The sequence below is a fragment of the Atractosteus spatula genome, chromosome 11, assembly GCF_055471065.1.
Source record: "Atractosteus spatula isolate fAtrSpa1 chromosome 11, fAtrSpa1.hap1, whole genome shotgun sequence".
Classification (NCBI taxonomy): domain Eukaryota; kingdom Metazoa; phylum Chordata; class Actinopteri; order Semionotiformes; family Lepisosteidae; genus Atractosteus; species Atractosteus spatula.
Genome location: NC_142716.1, coordinates 30,724,257 through 30,737,774, shown reverse-complemented (window position 1 = coordinate 30,737,774; position 13,518 = coordinate 30,724,257). Strand labels below are relative to the sequence as shown.

General features: G+C 37.8%; 1 protein-coding gene across 1 annotated transcript in view; it reads right to left on the bottom strand.

Moving 5' to 3' along the window:
• lrrc7 (leucine rich repeat containing 7) overlaps positions 1-4,395 on the bottom strand; it is a 97,233-nt gene extending 92,838 nt beyond the window's left edge. Inside the window, exon 1 of the mRNA XM_088928155.1 lies at positions 4,011-4,395. Coding sequence (XP_088784281.1) covers positions 4,011-4,395 — 385 coding nt within the window. The remainder of the gene's footprint in view (positions 1-4,010) is intronic.
• Positions 4,396-13,518: the final 9,123 nt, after the last annotated feature.

The window sequence follows — 13,518 nt, the reverse complement described above, 5'->3', positions numbered from 1 at the left end:
TTCAGGCACAAACATTTTTCCATGTGCTTGCAGTCTGTGGATGGTGCCCCAGTGACACTGATAGAAGTATCGTTTAAACTCTTTATTGTTTTGGGCTTTTTCCCTGTCTTTCAGTTGAGTCAGGAAAAACACAAGAATAAATTTATATATCCATGCTAAACTGCTGTCATCACATTCTACCTTAATGGAACAAACTGAAATGCAATTTGACTACAGATTACTTTTCACACCTTCTAACTGTACATACTGTATTTTCACATGGCCTTTCTAATTATAGTCAACTGCAATTGCCTTTTTTATTCTGTAAAAAAACATTTTTAAAATTTCATACTTTAACCTGCATGATTATTTGGCTTATTCCACCATCCTGGGAAACTACATAAGAAAAAAATGCAGCTCCCAGTATACATCAAAACATCAAGCTTGCTTAATGATTCCCATGGTTTCTGCTTTTTAGGAAATGGACTCAGCTTTTTTGGATTTTGCAACTTGTGTGCACATTTATACTGTAGATATTGTTAAAAGATATGAATAGCGAATTTAAAGAAGAGAATGTATCAAAAAATGGATGATAAAAGTATATGCTGATAGGTGCTAATTCTGTTTGAGGTACAGTAATTACAGACAGCATATCACTTTGCAAAAACATGTATATTCAGCATAGCATAGCTATAAATGCTGAATGTATCCCCAGAGAATGTATTCCACTGTACAATTAAGAACTTGCTGACATATACTGTACTTAATATATTTTAAGAATTTTTAAAATTTTCATGCCACTGTTATTTCCAAGAATAAAAATTCAATAGACTCAGCATTATTATCAATGCAATATGACAACTCAATAATTGCCAATAAAATGCACAAAATTAACAGAATACACAAAAATGGCCCTTTGAGAAATATCAGAGGCCAGTTTCAACTAATAAACTGTTACTATGTGCCTAGATATTTGTGTAGAACTAAAATCACTACATTAGACATGTAATTGAATTTATTATTGAAAAAGACAAATCTCTTATAACTCTATCCAGTTATAAAAACATATTTAATTTACCAAGGAGGACAATTTTAAGCACTGATGAAGATTAAAATGCACAGTCAGATTTGCAAGATTGTAGGTTGTGAAAGAAAATGTTGCCATCTTAACAACATTATGCCCTTAATTACAGTATGTTGAAAATATTCACTTTTCAGATTTTTGCCCCAAAATAAAATGCTGTATTTACAGTCTACTGTATGCATACAAAACGCAGTGATGATCTGAGACAGAGGAAAGCAACTGTACCTTTCATTTGTCTTTTTGAGGTATACAGTAGCTTCAGAGACAAATGCAGGGCAGCATTTCTATTCAATCAAAATGTCCACCTCTTATGCTAATGCATACCGTAGATTACTATCATCACATTCAGTTCAGCAGCCACACCACAGTGTGCATTTCGAGGATGTACTGTAGAAACATTCTGCCCTTAGGCCCTAAGTCACAATGGGTTATCAAATTTCAGGAGGCTATATTAAAAGGGTAAAACCACTTTTCATATTGCCAGATTTATTTGTCAAATATATAAATGTTTTTAGTTAGTTTTTTCATGTTCATGCAGTGCCAAAGCAGTGAGAAGTCATGTTGTTAGTTTGTTATATTATAAGTCATGTTTAAGAATTCAACACAGTGTTAGTCCATTGCCAAGGATTCTTCATGCAAATTGCTTTCTGATCATCAATATCATATTGACAGGATGCCTATTTACTAGATTTACTAGATTTTGCACCAGATAATCACTGAATGTAATTGTCAGCATGGTCCACTAATTAAATCCTTTAATAATTACTATAGAAAATGTCACTGTTGTTCAGTTCTGCAGATTCTCTTTTATATTTATTTCCACAATAGCAGAAAAATCAATTTTATTTGTACATCTGTGTTTGGCTTGGCTCACCAAATGGGGATTCCTTACGACGCAAGAGTGCAATAAAATGAAAAAAAAATCAGAGCAGCTTTGCTTTCTCAAACTGCAAAATATATCCCAGTGACTTCAGATTCAGTTGAAATGAAATGCAAATCTAGGTCAGAGATTTGCTCCTTTTTCCCAAATTGATGCACATAAAAATGGAGAAATACTTTCAAACCATGACATATTATTCAGAAGAACACTAGTTCTTAATCAAGGGTAAAAATTGGGCATATTTGAAGTTCAATTAGGAATTTCTGTAGATCAAGGAAAACTTAACACTTTTTTAGGATTCAATATTATACAATATTACATAGGAACAAGTAATAGGTTTATTCCATGCTGAAAAGAGAAGAAAGAAAACACAACGTTTCGGCCGTGGAGCCTTCTTCAGGTGTTCACGCCCGAAACGTGTTTTCTTTCTTCTCTTTTTTAGCATGGAATAAACCCATTACGTGATCCTTTGCATCCTACGCATGCTGACGCAGCTACCCACCTGAACTACAATATTACATTATTGCTTTTGTTGCATGCATGAGAAATAAGTAAGCACAGTCACATGACAGGTGACCAGAAGGAAAACAGTAAAGAATTAAGAACATAACCCCATGTATATGAAAGATGTAGGAGCTCTGTAGACTCATCCCTTATTTGAATTAGACAGTATGAGGCAACAATAAAAAAGTCTTGAATATATTGGTAAAAGTGTATAATTTAAAACAGGGGAAATCATGTTAAAATGTACAACTTCATTAGATTTCATTTGAAACATTATGCACAGTTTTGGTCATTATGTTATGATATTTCCACTCTGGAGACAGAACACAGTAGAACAACCAGGCATTATTAATGTCCTTAAGGAAAAGTCATAGTGAGACTAAGGGAACTGAATCTTTTACGCTTAAACCAGAGAAGACAATGTGGAGATTCAAGTACGCAAAATTCTGGAAGGCACTAAACGAGATGAACACTGAAAGGGGAGACACTAATTTCATTTATCTGGAGGATTGCTGGTCTGTAACCAACCTCCAAGATATGTACAGTACAGTGAATAAACTCTGTTCTCCTTTTTAGAAGGGGAAAGTACATTGAATAGGTATGGGAGTGAATACTTATGCAATCCACCTATTTTAGTTTTTTCTTTCTTTGTAGTTTTTGCTGACATATAAATTCATATAAATTTTGCTGACATTTATTCATTCAAAGTTGTGATAAAAATATTCACTTTTAAAAACACATGTACATTACTTGGAATTCAACAGAAGTGGACAGCATTGGAAAGGGGTGAACACTTTTCAACTGAGAAATTAAAAAGATTTTGAGATCTTGGGATGACTGTCTTTTGGTGACTGTTCCATAATGGGCATGTAAAGATTAAAAAGGAACAAGTAATAGGTTTATTCCATGCTGAAAAAAAGAAGAAAGAGAACACAACGTTTGGCCATGGAGCCTTCTTCAGGTGTGTCAGGTGGGTAGCTGCATCAGCATGCGTAGGCTGCAAAGGAACAAGTAATAGGTTTATTCCATGCTGAAAAAAAGAAGAAAGAGAACACAACGTTTCGGCCGTGGAGCCGAAGAAGTGTGTCACACCTGAAGAAGGCTCCACGGCCGAAACGTTATGTTCTTTTTCTTCTTTTTTTCCAGCATGGAATAAACCTATTACTTGTTCCTTTGCAGCCTACGCATGCTGATGCAGCTACCCACCTGAACTACTACCGCATGTAGAGATTAAGGTGTTTATTTTATTGTCATGACCTCCCTGCAGGGTGTGTGTAACTGAAGAGGTAAAATGACCTCTACTCTACACCTCTAATGGAGGGGAGTCCCCATTACCTGTAAAAGTGCTTTGAGTGGAGTGTCCAGAAAAGCGCTATAGAAGTGTAAGCAATTATTATTATTATTATTATTATTATTACTCTCCTGCCTGCTTTGCATGGGTTGCAGAGGAGACATGTTACTTGCAGCGCCTGATTGTGATGAGAAGTCATTTCGCTACAGATGCTGCAGGTTATTTAAGCCCTGTTCAGTTTTTCCACAGCAATCTGACATTGTGTTACCAGCCCCTGCCCTGCATTCCACCAGCCATCGTTTGCCAGCGGAGTTCTCCCAGCCTTCTTCCCATTCTGCCTAAATGCCCCCCGTTTCCCATTTGATCCTGTTCCCTGCCTGGCTGGATTTTTCTCATCACCAGCCTCCATGGACCCCTGCTCAGGGAATCCACCCTTCGCTGTGCTTGCCTCCACTGCTCCAGCCAGTTAGCTGCATGCAGCCGGCTCTCTGGCTGGTGGCAGCACTTCGTGTTGCTGTGGGTTCCATGTGGTGGCTGCTCACCATCTGCATGCGCACTTCTGTTCCCCTGGCGTTGACGTCGCCCTGGATTGTCCTGCAGTGGGCATGGCGCCCTGGACCCCCTTGGTGGTGAGGTCTGCTGTTGCATCGGATTCATAGTCCTTATGTGGTGATGTTGCCGGCCGAGAGTCTGGCGGCTCAGCCCTGCGTGCTGGAGCTCTGCACAGTTACTGGCTCTGGTGGGCCTCCCCTTCCTCACCAGCCTGCACTCCAGTCCTGTGGTTCTGCCTACCTGCACACCAGCCAGCCAGCTAACTGCTCGAGCATCCACCGACAGGACTCTGCTTCAGCCTGTCAGCCTCTCTGCCTGCCCCATATCCCGACCTGCCTCTGCAACTCTGGATTGGATCTGGTCCTCAGTGGGTGCAGAGCGCGCCTCCCCAATCTGCCCTTACAGCACGAATTTAGCCTGGTCTCTGGCAAAGTCTTCTCTGAAGAGCACATGCTCTGATCAGCCCGGTGCCTGGCACACCTTCTGGTGGATAGCTCTGAAATCATGTGCTGTGCTCTACCGAGCGCCAGGTGCAGACCAACCAGCCCTGCCCTGTCCCTGGTTTTCCTCCATTCACTTGTTCCTGTGAAGCAGAGTTCATTCTGGGAAGGTCAGGTCATTATCCCTTGACTTTGACACCCTTGGTCTTGGGTCTGTAACACCGCCTGGCCCACCCCCACCGTCCTGGTAGGTAGCGCAGTGTAACAATTATGAAGAATTATAGGGGATATACATTGAACAAAATAAAATGACTCTGCACATTGAGAGGCAGAAAGTGTGGACGTGTCAGAAGTGTCAGTTCAGTTACAGCATTGTCACAGGGCCACATTGGCAGCCTGAGAGAACTCCTGTAATTTTCCCCTACCGTCTTGTTTTCAATGGCCACTTGTTACAGGGCTCAGGTACTTACTCTTACTGATACAGGACGTATAGGTAACAGCGCAGACTTTATGAGCAGAAGGAATGTTAACTGTACTCAAAGGGAGAAGTTTGATTACTTGACAGCAGAAGGACAATTTGTCAGGATAATAAAAAAAAACTCATCTGCTAAAGACAAATACTGCCCTGTCTTTTATTACAGGCTGTGTTTTAATTAAGACCTGTGCAATGGCTCCTGACAGAGCTCAGCTGTGTTCACTCTTAGTCTGGGAGGAGTTCCATGTGCTGCCTCGTGCTTTTCAAAGACTCAGGAGTCAGGAGCTCTGCTGACTTGACTCTGTTGTTCCATCAGCTGCCTCAAGCCAAAACACAATAAATGTGAAATTAATCATACTCGGTGACATGGAAGAAGAAACAGGAAACACAAGATAGAAGTGTTTTGTGGAGACTCTGAAAACCCTTTCATATTGAAGAGGAGATAAGATAAAGTGGTTTATCTTCAGAAAAATAAACAGCTTAGCAATATTCATACCAGCTTTTCCTTGTCAGTTTTTTATTATATAAGATATAATTTTTGAACAAAATCTCTAAGATCTTGTTCTTCTTAAAACAATAACATTGGAAACTCCAAACAATTGCTCCAGTATATTCAAATTTCTTTGATTATCAAGTGGAAGCAAAGCTAAACGACACTGCTGCAAAAGGGCTATATGATATTCTATCACTATTATAATTTTGTTCATAGTTCAATGTAATTGACACTGATTAAATTATTTGTTATTCCAAATTAAAATGCTACTAAAATAGCTCACCAGATTTCTCTGCCCTAAAAGCTACTTTAAAACATGAATGTGACACACACCAGTATTACATACCATATACAGGCTTCATGGCACACCTTTTCAGCAATGATTTTCACAGCACTGCACATCATAAATCATTTCAATCAGCAATAACATGCTTTCTAAGAAGCTACTCGTGCAAAAAGAAATATCCGATGGCACTCTAAATAGAAAAGCAGTGTCAATTCTGCTCTGGTCCACATTGGAAGTGAGTCAGAGACAGCACACAGCTTACAAAATGGAACTCACTGGAATCAAGCAAAGTACTGTGTTTTTTTGCACAAGTGGCATGGCATGTAAAACCACACATGGAAAGTTCTAGTTCTAATGTGTGTAAAAGGGGCTTGAAACATGCTTCAGCTCCCATGTTTTTAAATATCAAGTATTCCAAATATATCAGTCTGCGATTGATCATAAGGCTACTCCTAATTCTGCCTTTCATCTTCCACCTAGTGAAGATTTTACTCCTAAAACCAATTTCAAAATCTGCAATTTATCTCATAGATATTTAAGTTATGTCATTTCACAACAGTACCTGGAACAATATTACATAAGAGACTTCAAGGTCACTGCTTTAATCACCAATCTAGCATAATTATAGCTATATTATGTTAAAAATAATAATTGCAGCCTAGTTAATGCAAATAATTATAAACTGTAAAACATTAACATTTTCCCACTGCTTCAATGCTATGTACAGTACTTCAACATTAACACATGAGAAAAGTTTGAGTTTCAAGATAAAGATTTACAAGGTATTCTAGTGAAAAGTGCAGGATTCAGAAAGGGATATTGAAGGAAATCCATATTCCTTTCCAGAGGTGGTTCTGTGTTGGGCAACTACATGCCTAGATGTCTACAGGATGTGCGTGCCAGAATATATGAAGCATTAAAATTTCATTTTAATGTCAAAATGTCACTTTTTTCATCCACAGGGAACTGTGATATGAGATACAACTTTCAGGTCAGAGAGAAATACTATATAACATGGCTGCACCTGTTTAAACAGCTGGATATTTTATTGGAGCAATCTGGATGGAGTATCTGTTCAAGGGTATAACTGCAGGGCACCATCTAGGATTTGACCTCACAACCTGCCGGCAACAAGTGCAGAGCCCTAACCACCATTTCACGCTGCTGTCAACCACATCTACTAAAATCTGCTTATTAATATGTGAGAGCTCTTCGCGGCCATGAAGGGTCAGTACTGCTGCTGTGTAAAGCTTAAAGGTACCTTGACCTTTGGAAATGCCTCCTCTCCAGAGAGAAATCAGTGAAATTTCATTTTTAATTAACCAACCATCATACTTCAGCAGGAAATTTTCCAAGAAAGATTAATTCCACGGTTCAGCTATTTGCAGGCAACCACATAAAAGACATAACCTCTCTGCTGCTATCCGGAAGCCTCCAGATCTGCACAGGGTGCTATGGAAACTGTGTGACGCAAGTGAAGACTCTGCAGAGATACTCAGCATTCGCAAGGAAGAGTCATACATTAAACTACATACAGTAAATGTCCCTTTTTTGTTTTACAATAAGATATATTTTCACATGCAGTTCAAATCAGATTGTGTTTAAAATGCAATATGTGAAATGTTGAACTCGTAGGGAAAAAAAATCTTGCTGCACCTAATGTAATGATCTTAGGCTGCAGAAGGCAGCATAACAAGTGACCCACAGTAAGTGGCCTAATGAGACTAAAGGAAAAATACACAACAGATCCAATTAATTAAGCTGTTGATGGATAAACTGTTATTCTACTGGAAAGTTGGTTTTCACACTGCTTTTTCTATTTCAAGAATATTTCAAAATAAGGTTCAAGTTCCATAATAATACCAAGCTCCTGCAAAAAGAAGCAACCAATCTACTCTTAAAGAGACTGGGGAAAATGATGTGAAGATGTGAATAGGTGCAGTAGATTGGAGATGGATTAGATGCATCAGATGTACAGTATATTTAAACCAATAGAATCTGTGGTGCTGTTAAAGGCCTCCAGGTTTGTAGAATTGCACAGTGGCTTTGAAAAACTCTACATTAATGCCTAGAGATGCAGAAGGGAGCCCAATATTTATGGCTGCATATGGAAGAATAAGGTGAGAGAAATCCTGCCTGCCTCTCAATTCCTTTGTCTTTCCCTTGCAGGCTATAATAATAATAATAATAATTGCTTACACTTATATAGCGCTTTTCTGGACACTCCACTCAAAGCGCTTTTACAGGTAATGGGGACTCCCCTCCACCACCACCAATGTGCAGCATCCATAATAAGGAAGGATCAATATTGAAACTCACACAGAAACACCAAAATAACACAGGAAGGAAAGAAAGAATAAGTGACAAAAAGAAAGGAAAGGGGGAGAGCTTATCAGAGCAAAGCTCTTACAAAAGGAGCAAGAGAGAAAATGAAGAGTGGACAGCTGAGCAAACTCAGAAGAAAAGAACTTGAACTCTACATAAAGGAAAATAAGTGTAGCATAGAAGTGGATTCCACAAAACAGGCTGAGCGATAGATCCATGACTCTGGAGCAGGCCATTCAGTGTCTTCAGGAGTATTTCATGAGGGTCCCTGAGCTGTGACCTGATTTGATCTTGGAATCGTGATTGATTTGCCTTTCTGAAAAGCAACTTACAGTACATTTGTACATCTGGGCTTTTTAATGTAGCAAACAGGGCTAAAGTATTGTACCTGGCTGAAGTGACTCACCTGGGATTTGAACCAAAAACTTCTAGTTCTATGTCCTATGTACAGCAGCCTTCCAAACTGCTGCTTAATATACAGTATATACAGCATGTGTGTCTGTGTACAGAGGGCCCTTGTATTAAAATTAACATCCCAAACTAAGTGAAATTAACTCATTTTTCATAACAAAATGACAAGTTGTCAGATTCAGCTGTATCTGTGTGTAATCTGTATTGTGTATAATCTGCTTTGTGGTGCAGCTTTGTTATGGTGCAAAATGTTTTAATTAAGAGCTTCGGCATAGCAAAAATATCACATACCTTTTCAGAACGACTCAATTTTCAACATTTCAAACTGCTTTTGTCTTGTGTAGTTCTTAAAGAGACTGATGAAACTTAATATAGTTACTGATATCTCAGTGGTAAAGCACTGTATATGCTCATTAAAAATGAATGTTTATCCAACAATACAATTCCTCAGGGTCAACTAGCAGCCAGTGTCACACAAGCTGCTGGTAATGTCTATACACTGTTACCCAGGCAACCATCGCTTAAATTGAGTTTTAATCTCCACAAGATTTTTTCTCACACTGCCAACACACAAAATTTATCCGACCATCTCCTTAAAAAAGACACAGGTTTTTAGTTTTGCTAAGACATATTGCTGCAATTTGAAACAAACCCATGAAAATCTTTAGTCAATTCTTTAACATCTTATAAACATGGTTGTAGTTTGTTGCAAATTAATACTACAGAAAGTTTTAATACTAATTTTGGATTATAAAGCGTACACTATAATATTTTATTTTACAGATCAAAGAGACAATTTTGTACCAGGAAGCCAAACTAATTCAATTTCACATTTAAAGAGGTCTCATGATACTTTTGATTTTAAATGAACCCAGTAATGAGATTTGCATCCGTGAATGACACTGAGAGTAGACACCACAGTCATCAACGATTTTTTCTTTATTCTGCTAGATAGGCATTCAATCACCTGTTAAAAAATAAATCAATTCATTAGTTTTTTTCCTCCATAGTTCATATGAAAGAACACTCAACATCTAAATGACTTCAGCACAAAGACATTTAGAAGAGTATTCTTGTAGGTCATCACGTTTAAATCACCTTACACGACAGAGTTGCGCAGTTAACTTCCCACAGATGAAGACAGACATGATTTCTCTGGCTAACTTTTGCATATATTCAAGATTAGTTATTTATAGCATTGATTATAACTCATACATGTCAATGCTATGAAACACAATTGTACTAACAATCTAAACTAATAATAGCACATAGCTCTTATAACACTCCTTACATTCCAACTTATATACAATTATATTCTTCAAGCACTGCATGGAAAGCTGGAGAAACCACATCTTTCATCTGTACTGTACACAGAAATGATCTAAATTTGATGTGACAAAATGAACCCAGCTGAAGGTAACTTAAGACAGCTGTTTACCTGTTTACTTTCACAGAGCATTTGGGGTTTTAAAACAGCTAAACATTCAGAATGCACTTTCAGACTTTTCTCTCCCCCTTAAGTATTGGATTTGAATCGTCTATTTTGATTTTACTTATTAAACCTTTTTTGATGAAACCTTTTTAATTGCTTTGAACATGGTTTCAAAGCATGGCCATGATTGGTCTATGCCTAAATGTAAAATAAAACAAAATGTAAAATAAGTTTTGAAATCTTTATCTGTCTGACATTTCACCAGCTGTGAACTTTATCTTTGTGAACCTCTTTGGGTGTTCAACAAACATCTTGAATGTGCATAGTTTAGCTGGTTTACCAAAGCTACAGAGTTGCTATGGTGACACCTTCAAATGACCTGGAAGTTCCATGGGGTTTGAAATAGAGAGAAACAAGCTGTGATAATCTAGTTGTGACATGAAAAGAAATGAGAGTCCTATAAAACAACAATGAGACTTAAACAGGGGATTTTAACATACATCAAATGGGGCACCAGCTTTTAACTATAGCTCTGATGAAAGAAAATTAGGGCCTGCAAGCATGACTGTGTTCATGGGGAGAAAATTTAAAGAAGATTACAATCTGCAAAAAGAAATAGAATATGTGCAGCTGAATCAACAAATAGAAAGAGCTCAAAATTAACAAGAGTCCCCAGGACATACAGTACAGTGATTTGCTTTCAATTGAGTCAACAAAATAATAATAACTATAATTCCTTCAACTTATATAGCGGTTTTCTGGACACTCCATTCAAAGTGCTTTACAAGTAATGGGGATCCCCTCTACCACCACCAATGTGCAGCATCCACCATCAGCTATAAGTGGGGAGGAGAGCAGAGTGATGCTGTCAATTTTACTATTTTTGAGAAACTCCCTGGGATTTTTAGTGACCACAGAGAGTCACAACCTTGGTTGTACGTTTCTTCCAAAGGATGGCCTTTTTACAGTATAGTGTCCCCATCACTATACTGGGGCATTAGGACCAACACAGACCACAAGGTGAGCGCCCCCTACTGGCCCCCCTAACACCTCTTCCAGCAGCAATCTAGCTACTGACCAGGCTCACACCTGCTTAGCTTCAGTGAGTTGCCAGTTGTGAGTTGCAGGATGATGCGGCTGCTGGCGATTGGCAAAGGCAACAATTTAGTATTTGCACGTTGAACTTCCCTTCAAGCAATACATTGTACAAAAGAGAAAAATCTAGTTTATCTTAACCAGATACCATATCCAGATATTGTTCACTTAGTACATATGAAGAATCTGCTTGATTCCAATGACAGATCATTTTGATTTATCAGTGGTAAACTTTCTATATCATAGTAAAGGTGAAGGCCTCTCAAATGTGTTATTCAGTGTTATCAATCAAAATATTGCCCATACATTTATCTACACTGACAGCCAACAATTCAGCAATGCATTTTAACTTGCTTTTGTTTATTAATAATTTACTGTACGTATGAAGTTAAATTAACTCTGTACATCCTATAAATATGAAAAATATCAGCCAAATTAAATGATTTCTTTAGCAGGATGCCAACATTTGTAGATGCACTTACAGTATATGCAGTATACAGCAAAAGCAGGAATGAATTTGCAGACAGGAGCCTTACAAAACTGGTCGTAAATGAAAAAGTGAAACTTAAATCACTTAAATAAGATTTTGGTCATCATCATGTTTTCACTCCAAGTGGCTGAAGCATATATTGTTCTGACTGGAGTTTTGAAAGATTTTATGAGCAATTTGCTACAAACTGTATTATTCTTATTTTAATTCTGTACATCTACATTGTAGTAATTAGCTATAATGACACTTTTATGACTTCCCCTGACTTTGCAATTGTTCTGGTTTGTTTTGAACAGCAATGGTATTAAGGGCCAATGCCAATAAGTTAATTTAATTGGGCTGTGGAAGGAGTGAAAAGCAGGTGAAAAATGAAAGTTGTATCAACACACTACTCCCAGGAATAATGCACTGCAAAACTGCAAACTTCTCTTAATTACAATATTCAATGGGACATACTTATTATGTAAATTATTGCAGGAGAACAAATCTTTTGGTAACATTAAAAATGTCATCAAGACATATTTTCTTCTTGTGAGAAATGTTACCAAATCAGACATATCCTCCCTCTGTGATACTGAAAAACTGATGCACACTTTTGTAATATCAAAGTTTTCTACTGATTAGTGTACAGTAATTCATTATTCTCTGGTAACTTTGGTCACTACTTTCTAATGACTACAACTTATGCAAGATGCAGCAAAAAATTTTAACTAAGACAACAAATGGAATTCCTTCACTGAAAACTGTAAAAAATCCTTATGTTGAAAATTCCTAAAGTGAATATGAAATCCCCATTATTGTACACACTAATACTTCCTATTTGTTCTTCACATTTAAAAAGTCAACCAGTGTTATTTATTTTTTACTTTAACATAACCCTGAATCATCAAAGTAAGAACTCTGCTGCTTATGATAATTATCCTATTTACACTAATACAGTAATTATGTAAAACAGACAAGATAAAAGAATGCGGATACACTGAGGACCTGTGTTATAGGAAATCAGGCTCTGAAGATGGAAGATGGTGTCTTCCATTCGGCTACGAAGGATGTACTTTACCTGGAGCAGGCAATTTTTAAAAATGTAGCCTTCTTTGGACTACAAAAGGGACTTAGAAAGAAATCCTTGCTGTGGTACTGTATGCACTGTCTCAAACAGTTCGAAGATGGCAGCTTAGATGAGACAAGGCTACAAGCACTACTGGCAGAATGAGTGGGAGGGAGCTCTCAGTTGAACTTTCCACTTATTCTGACTTGGTAGAGTGTTTAAAAAATTCTGCCTGAGAAAACACAACCTCAAAGCCCTTACTGTTTTCCAAAGATCAAGGACTGTCATACCTTATTAATGACAACAAGTTGAACATATTGTTCTGCCACAATGTTATTCCCTCTATGACAGCATTCAGGGCTATTAAACCACTTCCTTGAGCTCTCTCTTCATTGCTCCATAAAGCGATCATGCTTTGCTCTGAGGAACATGCAGCAGAAGCCTTGCCTCTCTCTTTTCACTGTTATCTTATATGTGATTGAGAAAAGAATATAAAAGAGGACTAAGGGTCACTTTCCATTAATTTCCCAGCATTTCACCTTTGGCAAATTCAGCTTAAAGGAAAACGGTAGCTAGCAGTACCCATGTATTAAAACTAACTTGTCATCCCCTGCTTCTTTGTAAGACACGAAGCAAGGGTTATTCGGGTCAAACGTAATGTGCTCTCATGACTACATGATGGCTCCACACCATCAGGCACATGTTAGTCCTCAATTAATACCTGATGAATAAA